Below are 22,296 nucleotides of genomic sequence, written 5' to 3' on the forward strand. Positions count from 1 at the left end.
GAACAAACGCCTCCTCTTTTAAGCCCCTTAGTCTGTGAGGATTTGTTGCACTAGACCTAAAACGAACACAAAAGTATCGTGTTGAATTCCCCACGTGGGCCCAGGGTAATCATCTGAGCCTCTAAAACCGGAGAAGCCAGGAAGCATAATTCAGAGAGATTTGAACGTAAGAAGGACGTAAACTGCCATTGCTGACTTGCTATTCGGGGGAGGAGAAAAGGTGAGAAGTGAATTCTGTCACTGTCCCCAGTGGGCTTGGAAGTGGCTTCTCCCCCAGGACCTCCAGGGATGAACGAAACCTGGGGACACACGGTTGCTGTCTGTGGGGTGCAGAGAAGAGACCCAGTTTCATTCGACCAGGTTTCTGCCCCAAGGAAACCATGAGATAGTAAGTGTCGATGCGTGTCTTCATGTGTAAGATCTGATTCCTTGCTCATATTCTCATCCCATCCATTTAACGTTCCAGAACAGATAAACAGTCCAGAAGAAATACTCTTTAGAAAATGGTACGATAACCACTGCTAGAGCAAGAGACACTGTAAGGTCCTCCGTGAGGTTTCCCGTTACAACTTGCCCACAGAACACCGTCACATCCACGGGCACGTATGGGGCGCATTTCTTCCTCTGGCAGGTGTCACATGACTTAGATATTTCCCCTGGTCTCTGTGAACCGAGGTCCGACCTGCTCTAACAGGGTCAGCCGCAGGAGTGAGGCTGGGAACGGCCATCACAAGTGCCGATTTCCTCAACTGGATCCAAACTACTACGTTACCCTAGAAACATTTTCTGCCACAAAAAAGACTACTGGGAATGTATTTCCCATCGCATCTAGAGGATTTGTACCTTACATTGTACTTGTATTGCATTTTACCCATCATTAACCCTTTCATTAAATAATGCTAGCTCCTTTTCCAGTTGGAGGAGTAGAGGCTGGATTGGAAAAGAAAAAGAATTCGGTAAAGACGGTAAAGACGAATATGATACATGCCCAAAAGGTAGAAGAAAATGTCTCGATTTTTTTCTTTTAACAGAAGAAACTTCACAATACATGAGGCGCCTAAGGAATTATATATGATCATTATTTTATAAAATAAAACATTATGGGTACAATGCACAGAAAAATTATTAGAAGGGAAGACTTAAAAGGTACAAACCGAAATTCCAGCAGGAGCTACTGGCGGGTGGGGGACTCTGAGTGTCTTTTGTTTTTATACTGGGGATTCTGTATTTCCAAATTTTCTATAATAAATATGCATTGATTTGGAAATCTGAAAAAAATTTTGTTTGAGGTGAAAGTTTACCATCCTGGTTCCAGTTAAGTTTCTATCATTCTTACCAGAAAAGGATAAAAGAGAAACGTTCTCCGATTTTACTTAAAGGGTCCTGGTTAGATGATGCTGCGAAGTGAAATTCATAATGACTTGGATTTACATGATAGTCTCGCCAGTCAGATTTCTCAGGAAGTCAATTTAGAAGAAAACTTATTGGGTTGTTTGAAAGCGAATGATCTTTTTACACTAAATCATATTTACTGGCTGACTGTTAGACTAAGCAAAAATCTAAGTAACTCTCAGCATCTGAGAAACTGCCTAGTGGTGCATTTCTTCTAAGCTCCCCTTTCCTGGTCCAGGGAACCTCTCTGCCCTGCTGGATGCAGGATGGAGAGAGAGTCCCCGTCCGCAGCTCCCAGCACGTCCCTCCGGAAGGGCGGGGGCTGCACTTCTGGCCCCTTTTCCACTGAGGAGAGATGAATCTAGGCTTCCCTGCGCTGCCACATGGAGCAGTGATGCTGGGAAGAAGCAATGGTCCCTCCCAAGTGAAGCCATATTGAAGGCAACACCAACCCCAAACCCAGGTGTCTTGGAACGGGACAAAATCCTTTCAAAGTTTATCTGGAAAAATAAATGAGTAAGAATTGTCAAAAATTTTGAAAAATGAAAACATCTTGATAGGAATTTGTCTAACCAGGAATAATGGGATGCTGCAGTAGAAGGAGATAAATGAGGCAGAAGCAGGCGTCCAGGATGAGTGCAGATGGGTCCAGACACTAAAGAGAGAGCTTCTCACTTCCACGGGGAAGGTGGACTACTTAATAAATGAGGTGGCAACCAACGGGTGTATCGTTGCGATAAAATGACTTTGTTACCTGTCTCACTGTTTCCAAAAATCAAGATGGCCTGAGAACCAAAATGTAAAGAAAGCAAATAAAAACTATGAAAATATTAGAAAGACTATTGGAGGATATCTGTAGAAACTGAGAGTAAGGAAGGCTTTTCAAAGCAAGACAAAAGAAAATTTTGACAAATTCAGCTTCAGAAAAATTTGTGACCTCTACATTGCAAAAGACACAATAAAGAAATTTTTTTAAATGACAGACTGGATGAAATATATTTGAAACACACAGAACAAAGAATTAATATCTTCAGTAGGCAAAGAGCTCTTAAAATTGCTAAGAAATATACAAATACCCCAGTATAAAAATGGGGAAAATATGTGAAAACATAACGCAATGCACACAAGAGAAATTATATAATGGTCAAAACAGATGAAACGATGTACATTCCCACTGGTATTAAGAGGAATGCACTTAGAAACAATTACTTGTTTTATTTGGATAAAACTAAATACACTGTTAGTACCTTGTATTGAAACCTTCGAGGAAATTGATGCAAGTGTGAATTACTCTAACTTCGGGGAAAGTAATCGTGAAGATCTATGAAGACTGAAAGTGCACAGCCAAGCCCTTTGCCCTACGGATGTCCTACAGAAATAAAACCGACTGTACCTAACAACATTGGCACAAAGACGCTTCCGGTGAACTGCCCGAAAAAGCCAAGGCTGGACAGAACCTCCGGGTCTGCCGGGGGGCAGCTGACGAACTCACGGTCTATCCATGGAAGAGGATGACTTTCCTGACGAGAAGGAATCACGTCTATGTGCAGTGTCACAAAAGCCATCCACGACCCACCATTGGGGGTGTAAAATAGGGGCTGCAGACTGACAGGCACGGCGTGATCTGATCTTTCCCTGTAAGCTTTCGTGTATGGATAGAAAGCAAAGGTGACGGCTGCTCACATATCAGCCTTGAGGCGGTGCTGGGGGTTTTCCATGGTCCCTATGTTGATGCAGGAGCATGTGTTACAGATATAATAATGCAGAAGCAGTGAGGTATTAATCTCAGCCGACTCTCAACTTTACATGGATAACAAGCCCAGCTTCCTGGCATGGAGCAGGGCGTGGTGGGCCGTCACCTGGTGGGCCTGGCGATAGCACAGATGACCAAGCCAAAGGGGATTTTTCTCAACACTTGAAATCTAAGGAATTTGCCCTGCTGGGTTTCAGATTTGCTCGGGACTGGTGACCCTTTTTTCCTTCTGATTTCTTCCTGCTGGAATGGGTATGTCTCGCCTATGCCTGTCCCGTCAATGTATTTTGGAAGCAAATAACTTGCCTGGTTTCACAGGTTCACAGATGGAGTGGAATTTTGTCCAGGATGAATCAGTCATACCCTGAGTCTCAGCCGTCTCTGATTTGGATGATTTAGGTGGTGAGATTTGGGACTTAGAGCTGATGCTTGAACTGGGGGACGTTGCGATGTGGTGACAGAGGAGCGTGGATTTTGGAGGGCTAGAAGGCAGACTGTTGTGGGTTAAATTGTGTCCCTTCAAAAAAGATGAGCAGTTGACCCTTGAACAACATGGCTTTGCACAGTACGGGTTCACTTATACGTGCGTTTTCTCCAATATACAGTTGGCCCTCCGGATCTGTGGGTCTCACGTCCGAGAATTCACCCCAACTTGGACTGAAATTTCTATCAGTGGTTTGTTGAATCCTCGGATCCAGAGCCCACAGATGTGGATGGCTACCTAGGGGACTTGAGCATCCACGGATTTTGGTAAACAGAGGGGTTCCTGGAGCAAATCCCCCACGGACACTGAGGGATGACTGCATTGGAGCCGTAATTCCCAGGACGTCAGAATGTGACCTTATTTGGAGACAGGGTGTTTCAGAAGCCATCAACTTAAAGTGAGGTCATGGGGGTTTCCCTGGTGGCACAGTGGTTAAGAATCCGCCTGCCAATGCAAGGAATACGGGTTCGAGCCCTGGTCCGGGAAAATCCCACCTGCCGCAGAGCAACTAAGCCCATGTGCTGCAACCAGTGAGCCTGTGCTCTAGATCCTGTGAGCCACAACTACTGAAGCCCAAGTGCCACAACTACTGAAGCCTGAGCACCTAGAGCCCGTGCTCCACAACAAGAGAAGCCACCGCAATGAGAAGCCCACGCACAGCAATGAAGAGTAGCCCCCGCTCACCGCAACTAGAGAAAGCCAGTGCGTGGCAACAAAGACCCAACGCAGCCAAAAATAAATTATAAAATAAAATAAAAAATTTTGGATTAGGGTGGGTACTAATCCAATACCCGTGGTGGCCTTGTAGAAAGGGGAAATTTGTGCACAGAGACAGGCACAGAGGGAAGATGATGTGAAGAGACACAGGGAGAAGATCACCACCTAAAGCCAAGGAGCCAGGCCTGGAACAGACCCCACCACCCTCAGATCCCAGCCCACCCTGCCAACACTTGATTTCAGACTTCCAGCCTCCAGAACGGCGAGACATGCTTCTAATTCTTAAGCCGCTTGTTCTGTGGTACTTTGCTGTGGCAGCCGTAGTAAGTGAAAACACCCACCATAACACTGCAAGTAAATTCCCCGTTTCTCCACCTTCTGTGAGAAGACGACTTTTCATGGCTGCATACAATTTCATCACGGAGACCGAGTGTACTCTTAAAGTGTGTTCTTACCCTGGGTGATGACCTGTATAATGGGCCATGTTCTGCTTTTGTGATTTTGAGGTGAAAATGTCATGTGCGTGTGTGCAGTGCTCCTGGGGCAGAGTGTCACCTACCTTAGCATCTAACTGACTCAACACCGACTCAACATGAGTCAGCCTGACTTTCGGGAGCTTAATTGAAACCTAATGTGAGGAGAGGCTGTCAAAAGGACATTCAGACTCAACGGAGCCCATGTGCTCCGGCTGGTACAGAAAGTAAAGAGACTTGTCTTATTCTTGTGTATTAGTTCAGATGTTAGTTGTAAAGAAGGGCGAGAAGAATTATTGTAGTGTTTGCAAGTAAGATAAGTAAAAATGAGATACGTGAATGGCTATAATTGTTAGTAATCTTAAGTGAAACAATTTTAGTTTACATTGTGTTACACATTGTTTAAAAATATTCCATCACAGATGAGTTATTTTTCAAAGTAATTTGAGTTAAGAAGAGAATACAGCTATTTTTCAGATAGATACAACAAGTCTAGTAAGCATCTAACCTACCTCTGTACAGATGAACTCAGGCTGGCAACTGGTTGCTGTGAGAATAAATAAAAATCAATAAAATTGTGAAGGAAGAAATTGTCGATGTTGAGGTTACTTGTTCAGAAAATTCAGGTCTGTCAGAGTTGATTTCAAGCAATGGTGTCTCAGGGGCTTCTGAGGCCTGGGAAAGGATCTCATTGGTGGGATAGTATCTTTCCTCCCAACCCATGTTACATGTACAGAGGTGGCTTCATTTCTCCTAGTCAGGAATGGGACTGCTGGGTCAAATGATAAGAATATATTTAAGTTTTAAAGAAACTTCCAAACTACTTTCCAAAGTGATGTCACTTTAAATTCCCATGTATTAAGACATCCAACTCCTCTACAGGTTCACCAACACTTGGTATTGTCAGCCTTTTAAGTTTAGCCACTCTGATGCCTGTGTAGTGGGGTCTTATTTTAGTTTTAATTTCATTCCCCTAATGCCTAACGATGTTGACCATCTTTTCATGTGCATATTTGCCACCCATATATCCTCTTTTGGGCGGCGTGTTCAAGTCTTTTGCCCATTTAAAAAACGGGGTCATTTTTCTTATAATTGAGTTTGGAAAATTCTTTATATATTCTGGATACAAGTATATGGTTTGCGAGTATTTATTCCAGTCTGTGGCTTAGATCTTTATTTTTGTAGTAGTGACTTCTGAAGGGCAAATATTTTAACTTTTGATGATGTCCAATTTTTCATATTTTTCTTTAATAGTGCTTTGGTGTCATATTAAAGAAAACTTTGCCTAACTCAAGATCACAAAGATTTTATTCTGTTTGCTTCCTAAAGTGTTGTAGTTTAGCCCTGAAATTTAGGTCCAAGATTGATTTTCAGTTATTTTTTTGTATGCTGTGAAGTAGGACATTAAGTTCTTTTTTTTTTTTTTTCCCTTGTGGTTATCCAACTGTTCCAGTATCATTTACTGAAAACACATTTCTCCCCATTGAACTGCCTTGGCACGTTTGCTTAAAATCCATCTACCATAAATGTAAAGGTTTTATTTCTGGAGTTTCTATTCTGTTTCATTGATCTCTACGTCTATCCTTATGCTGGCAACCATACAGTAGCTTTGTAGTGAAATTTGAAGTCAGATTGTCTAAATCCTCCAATTTGGTTCTTCTTTTTCTAAATGATTTTGGCCACTCTAAGTCCTCCGAATTTCCACATACAGCGTGCTATTTCCTTAAAGAAAAAATCTTGCTGGGAATTCAATGGGGATCATGTATGTTTGTAGATCAATTGGGGGGAAAGTTTCTATCATGACAATATTGAGTGTTCCAATCCATAAATATTGTAAATCTTTCCATTTATTTGGATTGTGTCTAATTTCTCTCAGCAATAGTTTGTAGCTTCACATATACAGATTTTTGTGCTTGTTTTGTTATTTTATTATTTTTTGATTCTACCGTGAATGGAATAGTTTTCTTAAGACCATTTTCAGAATTTTCACTGCTAGTATACGGAAATGGAATTCAGTTTTTAACACTGATTTTATATCCTACCACCTTGCTAAGCTATCTTATTATTTCTACTAGCGTTTCTGCAGATTAGTTAACATCATGTTTCCGGCAAATAAACACCGTTTCATTTTCAAATCTATACGCCTTTAACTTATATTTCTTGCTTCACTGCACTGGCTGGAACTTCAGTAAAATGTCAAATAGAAGTTTGGAATGGACATTCTTGTCTTGGTCCCAATCTTAAGGGGAAAGCCTTCAGTATGCATTAAGTATGAATTAGTTGTAAGTTTCACCAGTGTTCTTTACCAGATTTAGGGTGTTTTCCCCCCTAGGTTGGGAAATTGTTTTATCATAACTAGATGTGTTACTAGCAAATGCTTTTTCTGATTGATTGATGTGCTTGTATGTTTATTGTATTTTATTTTATTAATATGTTTACTACATTAATACGATTTCAGATGTTAAACCAACCTTGCATTCCTGGACTAAACCTCACTTAGTCACAGTTCTGTATATATGTGACTGCATTTGGTTTGCTAATATTTTGTTAATGATTTTTGCTTCTGTATTCACGAGTGATATTGGCTTATGATACTCTTTTTTTTTTAAATGATACTCTTTTTTGATGACATTATCTGGCTTTAGTATTATGTACTAGCCTCACAGAAATGAGTTGGGAAGTATTTCTTCCTCCTCTATTTTCTGAAAGTTTGTGCATAATTGATTTGGGTTTTTTTTCCCCTTAAAATAACAGAATTCACCAATGAGGCCATCAGGGCCTAGGATTTTCTTTGTGGAAAATTAAAAATTACTAGTTCAGTGTCTTTTTTTTCTTTCTTTCTTTCTTTTCCTTTTTTTTTAAATGTTGAGCCTTCTTTTAATTTATTTATTTTTATTTTTGTCTGTGTTGGGTCTTCGTTTCTGTGCAAGGGTTTTCTCTAGTTGTGGCAAGCGGGGGCCACTCTTCATCGCGGTGCACGGGCCTCTCACTGTCGTGGCCTCTCTTGTTGCGGAGCACAGGCTCCAGACGCTCAGGCTCAGTAGTTGTGGCTCACGGGCCTAGTTGCTCCACGGCATGTGGGATCTTCCCGGACCAGGGCTTGAACCCATGTCCCCTGCATTGGCAGGCAGACTCTCAACCATTGCGCCACCAGGGAAGCCCCCTAGTTCAGTGTCTTTACTTGTTATATGACCATCTGAATGTTCCATTTCTTCTTGAATCGGTTTTGGTAATTTGTACCAACTAAGTAGAATGGTAAATCCCTTTCTTAAATAATAAAGCATATTTCAACCTTAGAACACTTACAATTAAGTATAAAAAAGTGTAAGAGACCCAAACCCATAATGTTATATTTTTGCATCAGAAAGTCACCTGTGCATTGGTAATTTGGTATTTCATGTTCTTAAATGCCAAAGATAATGTGTTCTCCAGTGCAGGAGAGAAAAATGTTTCAAATCTCAGAGTCTTAGAAGATCTGCCTGCTCTTAGGAGTTGAGCTTGGCCTCGTCCTCTCCTGTTGGCCACCAAATGGATATAATAATGTGTCCAGGAGACTCTTAGTGAGATTTAGCATAATGATCAATGACAAGTGTCTGTCAGAGTGGTGACCACATGGTCAGGACTGGCAGCAGGTGTCAAATGGGACTGTCACAGGCAAACTGGAACATAGGGTCACCCTGGCTTCAATGACAGCAAAGAAAAACCCACGGACGCCTGCTCCTGGCCTGCAGTGAAGTTCACCTATGGTGGTTGAGTCTGGGGGGGTGGGCAGGATGATAGTTTCCACGAAACGTGCTTCCGAACTTCTAGTAGAAGCTGCTAGCGCAAGTGCAAGCAAGGAAAAGGACTGATGACAACCTCACTGCTGCTAAAGGTGGGTGCTGACCCTCTTGCTATTTCTAAATTATTACAAGGATCCCCCTTCTCTGACGCCCTTCAGAGTTTGTGGTGAGATGAAGCTCCTCCACAGAGAAAATAAAGTCACCAGCAACCTTCAGAAACTGGCAGAGTAGCAATGCCTGCTCACAAGTAGCCCACCAGAAACCCCCAGAGCATCCGACCTCTGGGAGGGCCTACAATGAGCCAGCCCTGCAGGCTTGATCCTGTGAAGTTATGGAAATGATATAGCACGCTCACACATCACACACACGTCACACACACGCATCACACATGCGTCACACTCACACATCATACACACACATCACACATATCACACTCACATCACACACACATATCACACACACATCACACACACACATAACACACACATCACACACACACACATCACACACACACATCACACATGCATCACACTCACACATCACACACACATCACACATGCATCACACATGCATCACACACATCACACACACACACGTAACACAAACACATCATACACATCACACTCACACATCATACACACACATCACACACACACATAACCCAAACACATCACACACACATCACACGTGCATCATACTCACACATCACACACATACATCATACACACACATAACCCAAACACATCACACTCACACATCACTCACACATCACACACACACATCACACTCACACATCACACACACATAACCCAAACACTCACACATCGCACTCACACATCACACACACACATCACACACACACATAACACAAACACATCTCACACATCATACACACACATCACACACACATCACACACACACATCATACACACACATAACCCAAGCACATCACAATCACACACATCACACTCACATATCACACACACATAACACAAACACATCACACACATCACAAACATCACACACATCACACACACACATCACACACACACATCACACACACACATAACCCAAACACATCACACTCACACATCACACACACACATCACACACATCACACATGCATTACACACAGACTCACACACATCACACACATCACACTCACACATCACACACATCACACTCACACATCACACTCACACATCACACACATCACACTCACACATCACACTCACACATCACACACATCACACTCACACACACACATCACACACACACATAACCCAGACACATCACACACACACATCACACACATAACACACACATCACACACCACACATGCATCACACTCACACATCACACGTGCAACATACTCACACATCACACACACACATCACACTCACACATCACACTCACACATCACACACATCACACACACATCACACACATCACACTCACACATCACACACACATCACACACACACATCACACACACACACATCACACTCACACATCGCACTCACACATAGCACACACATCACACACACACATCATACACATAACACACACATCACACACACACATCACACACACACATCACACACACACACATAACCCAAACACATCACACATGCATCATACTCACACATCACACACACACATCATACACACATAACACACACATCACCCACATCTCACACTCACACATCACACACACACATCACACACACACACTCACACATCACACACACACATCACACTCACACATCACACACACACATCACATCACACATGCATTACACACACAGACTCACACACACACATCATACACACACATAACACAAACATCACACACATCGCACACACATCACACATGCATCATACTCACACATCACATACACATCATACACACACATAACACAAACACATCACACACATCACACACATCACACACGCATCACACACACACATCACACACACACATAACCCAAACACATCACACACACACATCATACACACACATAACCCAAACACATCACACACACACATCACACGTGCATCATACTCACACATCACACACACACATCACACACATCACACACACATCATACACACACATCACACACACACATCACACACACATCACACACACACATCACACACACACATAACCCAAACACATCACACTCACACATCACACACATCACACTCACACATCACACACGCACACATCACACATGCATCACACTCACACATCACACACACATCACACACATCACACATGCACTACACACACAGACTCACACACACAATACGAGCCCCACAGTTAGTTTGTCCCCCACTTTCTCTTCTATTCCTCACCTACCTTTGTCCCCATGTGAGGGGCACCCCTGGGAACCACATCAATGCTTCAATTCATCAAACAAGCAATTCCAAATACTGCTCTGCCCTCACTCTTGGAGGGCCTTAGACCCACCTTCGGCTCTGACCCCCGTGGTGAGTCTCACGCTGGTGGCCGTGGGCTTACCGTTGATGACGACGTGTCCTCTGGCTTTACGGTGGCGGAGCACAGACTCAGGTGCGTGGAAGTTGGCAGGAACTCCTTGGGCTTCTTGCTGCTAGGATGGGGCAGGGGGAGGGAAGACGGAGGTCAGCGAGGAGGGAGCTGGCTGGGGGCAGGAGCGCATGCGGGGCGGGTAAGGCTGCAAAGCCTCACACCAGCGTCAACGCTGCCGTTTCCTCCTTAGAGCAGCAGCCCTGGGAGGCCGTGGGAACGCTCGATGTAAAACAGCCTGCAGGGGCTGTGCGTGTAAAGGACCATGACTGCTTGCCGGTGGGATGCCAGGAAGGCGGGCTTCGCCCCACTGAGCCCCCCGGACAGCTACACTTGCCAGTTGTGAGCAGCAGCGGTGCAGGAGCTCTTTACTAGCGCACAGTGACGCGCTTCCAGGCCACAACATTGCCACTCTGTGGCACTTTCCCGCAGAGGCTCCAGGGAACGAATAGGTAGGCTTGTCTTTGATGCCCAGGTAGGTCAGTGTCATCACACGGACCTCCACAAACTGAGGAACATGGAAGAGGGAAGTCGGGGAGGTTTGAAGCACGAGGAGGACTCGGCCCTCCGCTACCGACTTAGAGATGGAGCGTGAGGACGGGACGGGCTCTGTCAACATTCCAGACCCACCGTCTGCAGAGGGCGCTGCCCCAGGAGCCCTGGCGGCTCCGTGTGAAATGCCAAGCAGAGCCCGATGCGCCCGCAGGCGTGTGACTGCGGGAACCGAGAGTTCACGCGTCGTCTTTGCCACTAAGTCTGTGGGGATTTGCTGTGTAGCAATGGGAACTGGTACAGGCCACGCCTCTAAAATCAGACAGGAAGTGCCTGCCTGTGTGTGGTCCTGCCCCCACTTGTATGTTCATCCTAGCTGGGCAATTTCTATCGCTATAATCCATTCTATTTACTGTTCCACGGCACGCAAACAGTCCAGAAGAGAAGAAGCACTCCCAGTAAACTGGTCTGATAACTGCTACCAGAGACACACTTTACAAAGTCCCACAGTGTTTTCCACCAAAACACGCCTGTGAGACACTTCAGTGTCTTGTGATTTAAACATATTCCCGGGTTTCTAGGACCTACTCCAGCAAACTTTCCCCCAAATCGGGCTGTGTCTACTCGTCAACTGTTAGGTTGACTCCCAGGTCACCCCAGGAACATTTCTGCAGCAAAAAAAGGTCATTGGTGTTTTATTGCCCATTGGGTCTGGAGGGCTTGTAAACTCGTATTTTGTTGTATCACACTTCTCGCACAATCAACCCTTTCAATAAAGGGATGCAGAAGTAAAGATTAGATTGAAAATAAAGAATAGTATTCCAAAAATGAGGAAGACGGTACATTCCAAAGATGGCATGATTTACATTCATAAAAATCATCATTTTTTCTGTTAACAATGTTCACAATATATGGAGTTTTTTAAAAAGACTTCTAAAGAGTTCTACAATATGATTATAATTTTAGAAAAAAACCCATCATGGGCTTCCCTGGTGGCGCAGTGGTTGAGAGTCCGCCTGCCGATGCAGGGGACACGGGTTCGTGCCCCGGTCCAGGAAGATCCCACATGCCGCGGAGCGGCTGGGCCTGTGAGCCATGGCCGGTGAGCCTGCGCGTCTGGAGCCTGTGCTCCGCAACGGGAGAGGCCACAACAGTGAGAGGCCCGCGTGCCGCAAAAAAAAAAAAGAAAAAGAAAAAAACCCATCATGTATATAATGCACTCAAAAAATATTTAGAAGGAAGAACCTAAAAGATACTAATCAAATGCCAACAGTGGCGCTTGGCGGAGGGGGCAAGAAGGGATGTTCGTATTTACACTGGGAAGTTTTGCAGTTTCCAAATTTTCTATAATGAATACGCATTGATAAGGCAATCTGAAAAAAAACTAGGTTTTTGTCTTGTTTAGGTTTGGTTTTAGAGTTAAGCTTACCATGCTGATTCCAGTTAGGTTTCTACCATTCTTGCCAGAAAGCAATAAAAGAAAAAATATTCTTAGATTTTATTTAAAGGACCATAAAAGAAAAAATATTCTTAGATTTTATTTAAAGGACCATAGACACTTGAAAGTGAAATTCAAAATGACTTAGATTTTCACAATACTAGTGCCAATCAGGTTTCTAATAAATTTAGAAGAAAAAAAATAGTGGGCTATTTGAAAAGGAATATTCTTTCACACTAAACTATAATGCCCTGATTATTAAACTAAGAAAAATCTGCAGCAATTCTCAGCTTTGGGGGAATTGACTAATGGTGCACTTCTTTTCTGAGTCTCTCTGCCAGTTGAGCTGCGGCAAGGGAGACGTGAAGCCCTCCAGGACCCCGGGGCCAGTCTTCCCTGCCAGGGACACTGGAGCTTCCCCTGCAGGTTTCTGGGAAGAAGGAGCCTACTAGGGTGTGCCCGGCACTACCAGCCCACCTCCCCACCCGCAGACTGGCTTCCTGGTTTGTTCCCCACACAGACGCTGAGCTGTGAAGGTGGGGAGGCAGCCTTTGTCCCACCCACGTAAAGTGCACACCTAACGTAACTCCAGTTCAAACTCCAGGTTTCTTGGAACTGCACAAATGATCTTCAAGTTTATATGGAAAAATAAATACAGGAAAGAACTGTCAAAATAATGAAAAACAAAAGTCTTAAGAGAGGCATTCACCTACTAGATATCAAAAGGCAGCTAAATGAAGTCCTATCGTTAAAACAGCACAGTGTCCTGAGTACACTCAGCAGAGGGACAGACTGGTGTCCAGAAGCAGACAAGCCCAGAGTCAGCAGAAGCTTGGGGTATCAGGAAAACGGCCTTTCGATTTGATGAGGAAAAGTGGACCATTTCATTAATGAGGTGGCAACCAACAGCTATGCTGTAATAAAGTACCTTGGCTATTTCAGTAAATACAAAAATAAATAGAAGATGGTTTCAAAACCAAGTGTAAAGAAAGCAAGTAAAAACTACGAAAATATTACGAAAGCATATGGAGGACGTTCCTTGGGCTAAGAAAGACATTTTAAAGCAAGCCGTTAAGAGGAGAATATAGCTGCTCTAGGCAGATGACGACTTACCCCTGCGCAGGTGATCTCAGGTAGTTATCCAGCTGTTGCGGGACATAGAGGAAAGTCATAAAATGAAAGCAAGTTGTTGACACTTTCAGTCGATTTGGAGCAGTGGTACCTCAGAGTCTCCTGGGTCCTGGGAAGGGACCTCACAGGAGGGGAGGGGGGCACCCTTCCCCGCACCCTTACACATGTGTGCGCGTTTCCACTTCTCTTTGGCAAGAGACAGGGAGTGGGGTGACTGGGTCACTGAGACGTATGTATTTCACTTTTTAAGAAAATGCCAAACCTCTTCACAAAGTGCTGTAGTTTCACATCCCCACCAGCAGTGTGTGAGCTCACCACCTACAGCCTCGCCGACACCTGCGGCTGGGCTCTCTGATTACGGCCACTCTAATGGACATGTGTGATGTCTCACTGTGGTTTTGTGTTTCCTTAACGATGAATTATGTGGACCCTCTTTCATCTGCCACCCATAGATCCCCTTTGGTGCAGTGTGTTCAAATCTTTTGCCCATTTAAAAATCTGGGTCGATTTTCTTATAATTGAGTTTTGAAAGTTCTATACATTTTCTGGGTACACGTATATGATTTGCAAATAATTATTTGTGTCTGTGGCTTATATTTTCATTTTCTTAATGGTGTCCTTTGAAGAGTGAATGTTAACTTTGATGAGCAGCAGCTGCAGAAACGGGCAGCCTGAAAGGAGTCGCCTCACTTGTGGAGAGTGAGTTCGGAAATGATACAACACACACACGCACACTACATGCCAAACTCACTCACATGCACATACAGCCCCCCACACATGCCAGCACGGAAGCGAAGGACTGTGGCTAAGTGGTCCTAGCTGCAAGGTGACCCTGGGTCTTGCCCCAGCCCTGCAACAACCTGGATGGTGAAGCAGAGAGACGTCCAGTACCTGTAACAACCCTTTTCTTGGTGGGGTCACATCTCTCTTCACTGCCGGGGGCTTCGAGCGCTGCAGTTTGTTGTTTTGCATTATGTACTCAAATGTGCTCAACTTCTTGGCCCCTAGAAAGGAGGAAGGAGGCAAGGGGCAGAGTCACCCTCCATCAGCTGCAGAGTGGCCCGCCCTCCGTGGTCCAGGGCGTTGGGGGCTGGTTCCCAGGCCACTCCAAGCCCGGCTGGCCTTGGGCCGCGGCCAGCAGTGGCCCACCAGCCCTGTCCCGGGCAGGGGAGCCATGGCCCTGCGTCCCTCACAGGCCCGTAAAGCCAAGGTGGACGGGGGAGTGCTGAGCCCAGCTCCGTTTTAATTAAGGTGAGACACCAGCTCTCACACGTGGCGGAAGGACCCCAGGTTGTTAGAAGAAACTCTCAAACATGTTTGTCAATAGAAAAGCACTATTAACGAAAGCATGCTCTGTGCCCGCTTCACTCGTGTGTTTTCGCGGAGGGGCCAAACGTTCCCTGAAAACTAACAAACGGGAGAACAGAGGGTTGACCATCATTTCTGAAAAGCGAAAGGGGCCACCCACAGAAGCCTATTTGCCGCTCGAGGAGCAGACGGAGGGCCGCCTGCCCTTACAAGGCCCCACAAGGCCCCACAAGGGCCCACTAGGGCCCACGAGGCCCCACGAGGCCCCACAAGGGCCCACTAGGGCCCACGAGGCCCCATGAGGCCCCCGCAAGGGCCCACGAGGTGCCATGAGGGCCCACGAGGCCGCACGAGGCCCCACAAGGGCCCACTAGGGCCCACTAGGGCCCACGAGGCCCCACGAGGGCCCACGAGGCCCGCTCGGCTGCTGCCCCGCGGGGGCCCGAGGCTCAGGACGCCTTCCCCGCCCCCCTCCCTGGGGGCTCCTACGAGGGCTTTTGCTTCGTTTGCCTTATCTTTCTTGATTAACTGCACACGTTCCCTCAGAACCGGTGTCACACTTTGAGGATGTAAACTTGACCCTGTTTGTATTCTCATGAAAATATTCATTCTTCTGTGTGGGTTTGCACAACCACCACCAAATCCAGACTGTGAGATGCCCCGCATGCCTCCGGCGCCCTCCCTCTTCTGACTGCACTTGGCGTGAGGTGTGGTGATCGGACCGCAGTGATGAAGCGGAGGAGGGGACACGGACGCAGAGCCCCACGCACCCCGCGGCCTGGGAGCTGCGGCCGGAGCCCAGCGCGCTGGGGAAGGTCCACCTGTGTCCACCGCCTTGCAGTGCCCACCCACCGGCTCGGGCAGCCGGAGGATCCTCTTCCTCAGCACCTTCCACGGCGCTTTCTCTCCCACTTGCGGCGCCCGGCTCTTCCTTGAGCCTCCAGCCTGAGGGTTTCACTCGATCGCATGCTGAGCGCTCGCCACTGCGCTGAGCCTGGACTGAATGCTGACTCGCCACTGCGCTGAGTCTGACCCCGCAGAAACTGAGAGGTCGCAAGAGTGTTAAGTAGATACGTTCTAGGGTACTTTTACTGTAACTAACAATAGCTAAATCCCAACGTTTTCCTGGAAATCCATTCTTGGAGGTTCAAAGACCCTAAAATAAACCCTCGGTCCTGAGTCCAGCATGTCTCCCCCTGTACAGGCCTCCTGTGTGTCCTCATCCTCGGTGACGGTGGCATCACTAGCCCCTGGACACTCCTGTCCTTACATGTCTAGCCGGCCACCAAGTCCTGTGGGCTTGACTTCTCCAGGCCCCTCCTCACTCCTGCGGACTCACCGCATCCCCAACAGCTGCAGAAGCGCACAGAGCAGCGCTTGGGCGCGCTCCGCCTGGACAGACGCAGCGGCCCCCGACACGCACCCCGGCCCCGAGCCCAGGGCCCTGCGGGCCCCGCCGTGCACGCAGGAGCTGGGGGAGCCCTCTGGGGCTTGCCCCTCGCCTTCCCTTCGGGGCCGCAGAGGCTGGTGATGCTTGTGACTTCCAAACAAAGGCTTCACAGGGTGCAGGACAGGCCTCCTCCCCTCATTTTAAAGGCAGATGGAGCCTGCCCCGGGCAGCTGCCGTGTGGACACGAGAAAACCACCCGTTCTCCCTCAAGCGAGTTTGGTGAGTGGAGACCCCATCGCCGAGTTCAATGCTCTTCATTGTTAGGATTTCTGGTTTTTGCTTTTCTAAATCTCCCTGTTCTTTCCCACAGTGTCCTGTTCCTGCCTCATAGATTCTATTCCTTTCTATCTCTGAACACCTTAACTGACCACTTTTTGAACCTCCTTTATCTTTTCCGCAGGCCTTGGAATAGGACTCAGCCCTCTGCCCCTCGTGGGGTGTTTCTTCTCTTCCTGTTTGTGCTCTGAGCTTGTTTCTGGCGGAGGCTGCCTGCCCGGGGACCCACGTGAACACAGGGCAGAGGCTGGCCAACACGGGGGGCACGCACTCAAGTAGAGGTGTAAAAGGAGCAGGTGACTGAGCAGCAGCAGGCTGACGAGCTCAAGCAGCAGCGTCAGCGCCCCGATGCCCAGGAAGACCGGCGTGCTCGTCCTCACGGGGAAAAGCGGAAGGAGCAGAAGCCACGTGTTCTGGTCGGAGATACCTGTGGAGAGGGGGAGAGGCACACGCGTCCAGCTCCTACGGACAAGGTAGCACCTCTCATCAGGTGAGTACCTGGGGACAGAGCTTGGCAGTGGGGGAGGGAACACCAGCCTGAGGGAGTGACTCCCTGCCCAGGTGAGCCCCTCCCTGCCCAGGTGAGCCCTTCCCCCGTCCAGGTGAGCCCCTCCCCCGCCCAGGTGAGCCCCTCTCCCGCCCAGGTGAGCACCTCCCCTGCCCAGGTGAGCCCCTCCCTGCCCAGGTGAGCCCCTCCCCCGCCCAGGTGAGCCCCTCTCCCGCCCAGGTGAGCACCTCCCCTGCCCAGGTGAGCCCCTCCCCCGCCCAGGTGAGCCCCTCCCCCGCCCAGGTGAGCCCCTCCCTGCCCAGGTGAGCCCCTCCCTGCCCAGGTGAGCCCTTCCTCCTTGCCCAGGTGAGCTCTGCCTGAGCTAAGTACCCTTGCAGGCCCTCCTGACTGCGGTGGGTATCACGACCCACTTTATGGATCTGAAAGGTAAGGCTGGGAGAGGGTAACTAGGTGCCCAGGTCACAGAGCCTGACCCCAGCATCCACTGCGCTGCCCCGCTGGGCCCTCCCCACTCTAACTAGAGCTGGAAGGTCAGAGCCACCACCTGGGGCATTTCCAGGATACAGTCCTCTGTGACCCAAGGGGACCTGACACCACAGCCACGCAGCTTCCAACAATTAAGTGAAGAAAAACAGCGAAGGGTCGTGTGCCGGCCAGTGAAGACCGAATTCCAGCTCAAGGGTCTTCACCCCACAACTCAGCCTGGACAGGTGCTCGACCCCGGGCTGCCCTACGTGGCCCCCCAAAGGGAAGGTGGCGGGAGGGGAGGCCCAGCCCGGGCGCAGGGCAGCACATACTCCTGTAGTGTGGGTCGGTGCGCAGCCCGGCGGGGTTGATGAAGTACTGGGTGAAGATGTACAGCAGCGTGGCGACCATGCACAGCAGTCCGGCCACAGCTGAGGCCACGGAGGCGAAGAAGTACCTGTGGGAGGAGAGCCTGCTCGGGCGGCTGCACAGCCCGGGCCCGGGAGCCAGGCGGCACGCGTGCCGGGGCCCAGGGCAGCGTGCGCGACCCGGGGTCGCCCCTGCTGAGGCTGTGCCCCGGCCACCGTCCCGCGGCCCTTCCCCCTCTGACTCCCGGCCTTTGGGCTGCTCTCTCCTGCTCTCGGGGTGACCGCACAGACCCACGGCTCCACAACACGCACCTGAGATCTCACTCGGTCCTACAGGAGGCCTGAGGAGGGCCCTAACCCTAACGCTAAGCACCCCAGCTCGCAAGAGGGAGACGGAGGCTCAGACACAGGGTGCGACTGGTCCAAGCCGGCCCCTCCCGGGCCCCCTGGTTCAGACCCGGCTCCCTCCCAGCCACCACCAAGGGCATGGCGGCGGGGGTACTGATGCCAGCGCCGAGGGGCGGGGCCACACTGCCTTCGAAAGGCACACCCGTCAGGGCCGCGTGCTTCGGTTTTAGACCCAAATCACTGCTGCGCTCTGCGCACACTTAAAGACACGGAGAACGGTCTTCCCGTCAGAACAAATAAAGCCTGGGTGGCAATTCCTGGAATACGGTTCCACTAAAACGCCTTCCTTTAGTCTTTCCGCTGTTATACCTTTAACATTTTCAGTGTTAAACAGTGTCTGTAGTTCACCTGAAGTCCCCTTACGCCTGCCCTGAGATCCTCCCCCAACGCCCCGGATAACCCCGCACAGGCCCCCCCACCCCCCGTCCTGCCGACCCTGCCCGGTGGACATGGGGAGGCGCCCGCCAGGAGAGCCTCTCAGCCAGCTCTGCGCGCTCGGAGCCGCCGTCGGGACCTCCGGCCCCCACTGTGCTCTGCACGGCAGGGCCACACCTCTCACCCATCCCCATGGCAGGTGGACCTTGAGGTGCTCGGCCAGTTAGGAGGCCCCTTAAGGGGGCACGTCCCGGAGGAGGGGGGAGCGCCGCCCCAGGCCCGACATCCCGGGTGGGGAGAACCCTCACCAGTAATTCCTGCTCCCCACGCAGTTGTTAAGCCACTTGCAGTGATGGTCGAAGCCTGAGACACACTTGTTGCAGGTGCTACAATGCTTGGCTTTCACAGTCCTGGAAGGAAGGTTGGGAGGGGCAGCCTGTCAGAGCCCCTGTCTGCCTACAGGGCCAAGCCCACACGGTGGGTGCCTGCCCGGGCGGGCACGGCGGCCACAAGGCGCCAGGGCCTGAGGCCCGGAGGCTGAGTCAGATCCCTCCTGGCCGCCTACTGACACCCCTGGGGCCCTGAGCAGCCCCGGGCTGTGACCCGGTCGGGGGCAGAGGCCTGTGTGAGACCCAAGGCTACAGCGCTCCTGCCCCGGCCTGGCGGGGGGCTGTGTGTCGGGGCCCCTGCTTCTCTGCAAGAGGGGCGGCGCCTGTCGGCTGCTGGGGACCAGGTGCGCCTGAGCCCAGCCCACCCCCGCGGAACGGCGCGGGGGGCCCCTCACACGGCCGCGCACTCACACGGCGACCTCGCACAGGTAACAATACTGCCTCTGGATGACATGTGCGTGTTTGGACCGGTCGAAGGTCGGCACCGTCCGTGAGTAGTTCTTCTTGAGGCGGACGTTGGCGTCGGCCGGATCGATGGAAAGAGCAATCAGGTGGACCAAGAGGTGGAAGAGGCAAATCCCGCCGGTCACCTGGGGTGAGTCAAGGGACAGCTCGGCCTGCGCGGCACGCGTGAGGGGCCTCTGCTCCGGCGGCCAGGTGTCCAGGCCCCAGGCAGCCACGGGGGCCTGTGCCTGGCCGGGAACGGCAGCGGCCCCTCTGGCACCGGCGTGCCCAGCATAACCCACCCGCGTCCTTTGTCCTTGAGGGACAGAGCAGGGCCCGCTGGAGGCCGTGGCCCCGCAACCCCAGCGGAGCTTCACTGGGACGGCGGGAGAGGCCTGTGTGCGTCTGCGGGCACCAAGCCTGGGGCCGAAGCCGGGTGGTGGAGCTCCTTGGGGCAGGGAGGCCACACTGAGCACGTGCGCCACCAGGAGAAGGAGGGAGGGCTCCAATACCCCCAGGGAGCCTTTGTGGTGAGTGGGCCGGGGCCGTCTGTCTGTCTGTCTCTGTCTCGTTCTCTCCCCCAGCCAGGAACCCCCAGGCCCACGCCCTCCAGGGCTCGCAGGGTAAAATCAGTTCCTCACATCCCACCCTCTCCACCTCCTCTTCAGGGACTGACACACTGTCCCCATGGAAACCAAACAGAGGGGAGGAAGTGTCGGCCTGGCCTCCCCATCAGCCCTGCCCGGCTTCCCAGAAAGGTTCTGAGCCGGGAGGGTTCGGGTTCACAGGTCCAGCTCCTGCGAGGGCGGCCTGGGCGTGGTGGGGAGATGCCTCTCTCCGCCCACCCACAGGGTCTCGTGGCAAGGCCACATGTGCACAGGGTCTACGGTGCCTGTACGGAGGCCCACCGGCAGTGCGGACTCTGAGCAAGGAGGCCCCTCTTCTGGGGCCCTTCCCAGGCTGCACCGCCGTCGGGGTCCACGGCCTGCTGGCCCTGCCTGTAATGCACAGCCTCAGTGGAGCCGCCCTGGGGCTCTGCGGCGTGTGCTCACAGGCGCGCTCCTGCCTGGACCAAGCATCCCCGCTGCACGGCGAGCCTCAGTGGGGGGCTGGTCTGGCCAAAGCTGCTTGGTCTCCCTTGTCCTTCAGCCTCCAGTGCACACCCAGGGCCCTGGGTGCCAGGCGTGGGGCAACAGAGGCCCGGCCCAGCCGGGGGCGCAGAGACCACGGTGAGGGCGAGAGCGCCGAGGACCAGCCAGGCCGGGGGACCTACACAGGGAACGGGACTGACCGGATCCCTCAGTGCCACACAGGGACGCCCTTCCTGTGGCCTGGACCTCCCTGCCCCTGCCGTCCAGCAGACTGAGCCACGCTCCTGTGCAGGGTGTGGGGCAGTGGGCAGGTGGTCAGCGGCCAGCCTGCACGGTCCCGTCTGGAGATGCCAGCATGGTCCGGGCTCGCTGGTGCCCCTACGCCCGCTTCCCGAGGCCTGAGGCACAGCTGACGCAGCACTGTGTGTGTGGCTGCTGAGGCGACGGGAGCGTGTCCCGAGCGCAGGACACAGGCGGGGGCCCAGCCCGGGACAGGAGATGTGGCAGGAAGTCGCACTGCGGCCCAGGTGCGGCCCTGCTCTGCGGAGCTAGAGTAGGACTGTCCCCATCAGACGCCGGGGGGCGGGGGCCAGGAGGGCAGCTGGGAGGCTGGAGCCCAGTGTGGCCCGTGGGTTCTGTCTGCACGTCCACACTCGGCTCCACACGAGACCGCCGCGAGGGAGAGCTGGGGGACGGCAGCCCACGCTCAGACCCTCAGCCTCAGTGTGGAGGTGCCCGGGGGCCCAACCCAAGCCTGACAGGCAGCCCTGCGGAGCCCCTAAACCTGCAGGTGCCCGGGGGATCCCGAGACCCAGACGCGGTGGGCCAAGCTGCCACGGCCCCTCAGACGTCACGCGTCTGCCACAGGTACACGCGTGGGCCCACCTGCCTGCCCGCGTCTGGTTTGCCAGAGACGACCCGGCCATTCCCGCTGTCGTTCACACACTCAGTGGCCGTCACTGAGCCCCCAGAAGAGAAGGTGCTACAGGCGGGGTGGC

General features: G+C 50.9%; 1 protein-coding gene across 1 annotated transcript in view; it reads right to left on the bottom strand.

Moving 5' to 3' along the window:
* LOC132518780 (probable palmitoyltransferase ZDHHC11B) overlaps window positions 1-22,296 on the bottom strand; it is a 36,690-nt gene that overhangs the window by 9,249 nt on the left and 5,145 nt on the right. The window contains exons 3-10 of the mRNA XM_060146806.1: window positions 20,175-20,353; window positions 19,683-19,784; window positions 18,556-18,680; window positions 17,522-17,677; window positions 15,108-15,220; window positions 14,199-14,230; window positions 11,129-11,219; window positions 5,332-5,366 (exon numbers count right to left, since the gene is read on the bottom strand). Coding sequence (XP_060002789.1) covers window positions 5,332-5,366; window positions 11,129-11,219; window positions 14,199-14,230; window positions 15,108-15,220; window positions 17,522-17,677; window positions 18,556-18,680; window positions 19,683-19,784; window positions 20,175-20,353 — 833 coding nt within the window. The remainder of the gene's footprint in view (window positions 1-5,331; window positions 5,367-11,128; window positions 11,220-14,198; window positions 14,231-15,107; window positions 15,221-17,521; window positions 17,678-18,555; window positions 18,681-19,682; window positions 19,785-20,174; window positions 20,354-22,296) is intronic.

This window comes from Lagenorhynchus albirostris, chromosome 3 (genome assembly GCF_949774975.1).
Source record: "Lagenorhynchus albirostris chromosome 3, mLagAlb1.1, whole genome shotgun sequence".
NCBI lineage: Eukaryota > Metazoa > Chordata > Mammalia > Artiodactyla > Delphinidae > Lagenorhynchus > Lagenorhynchus albirostris.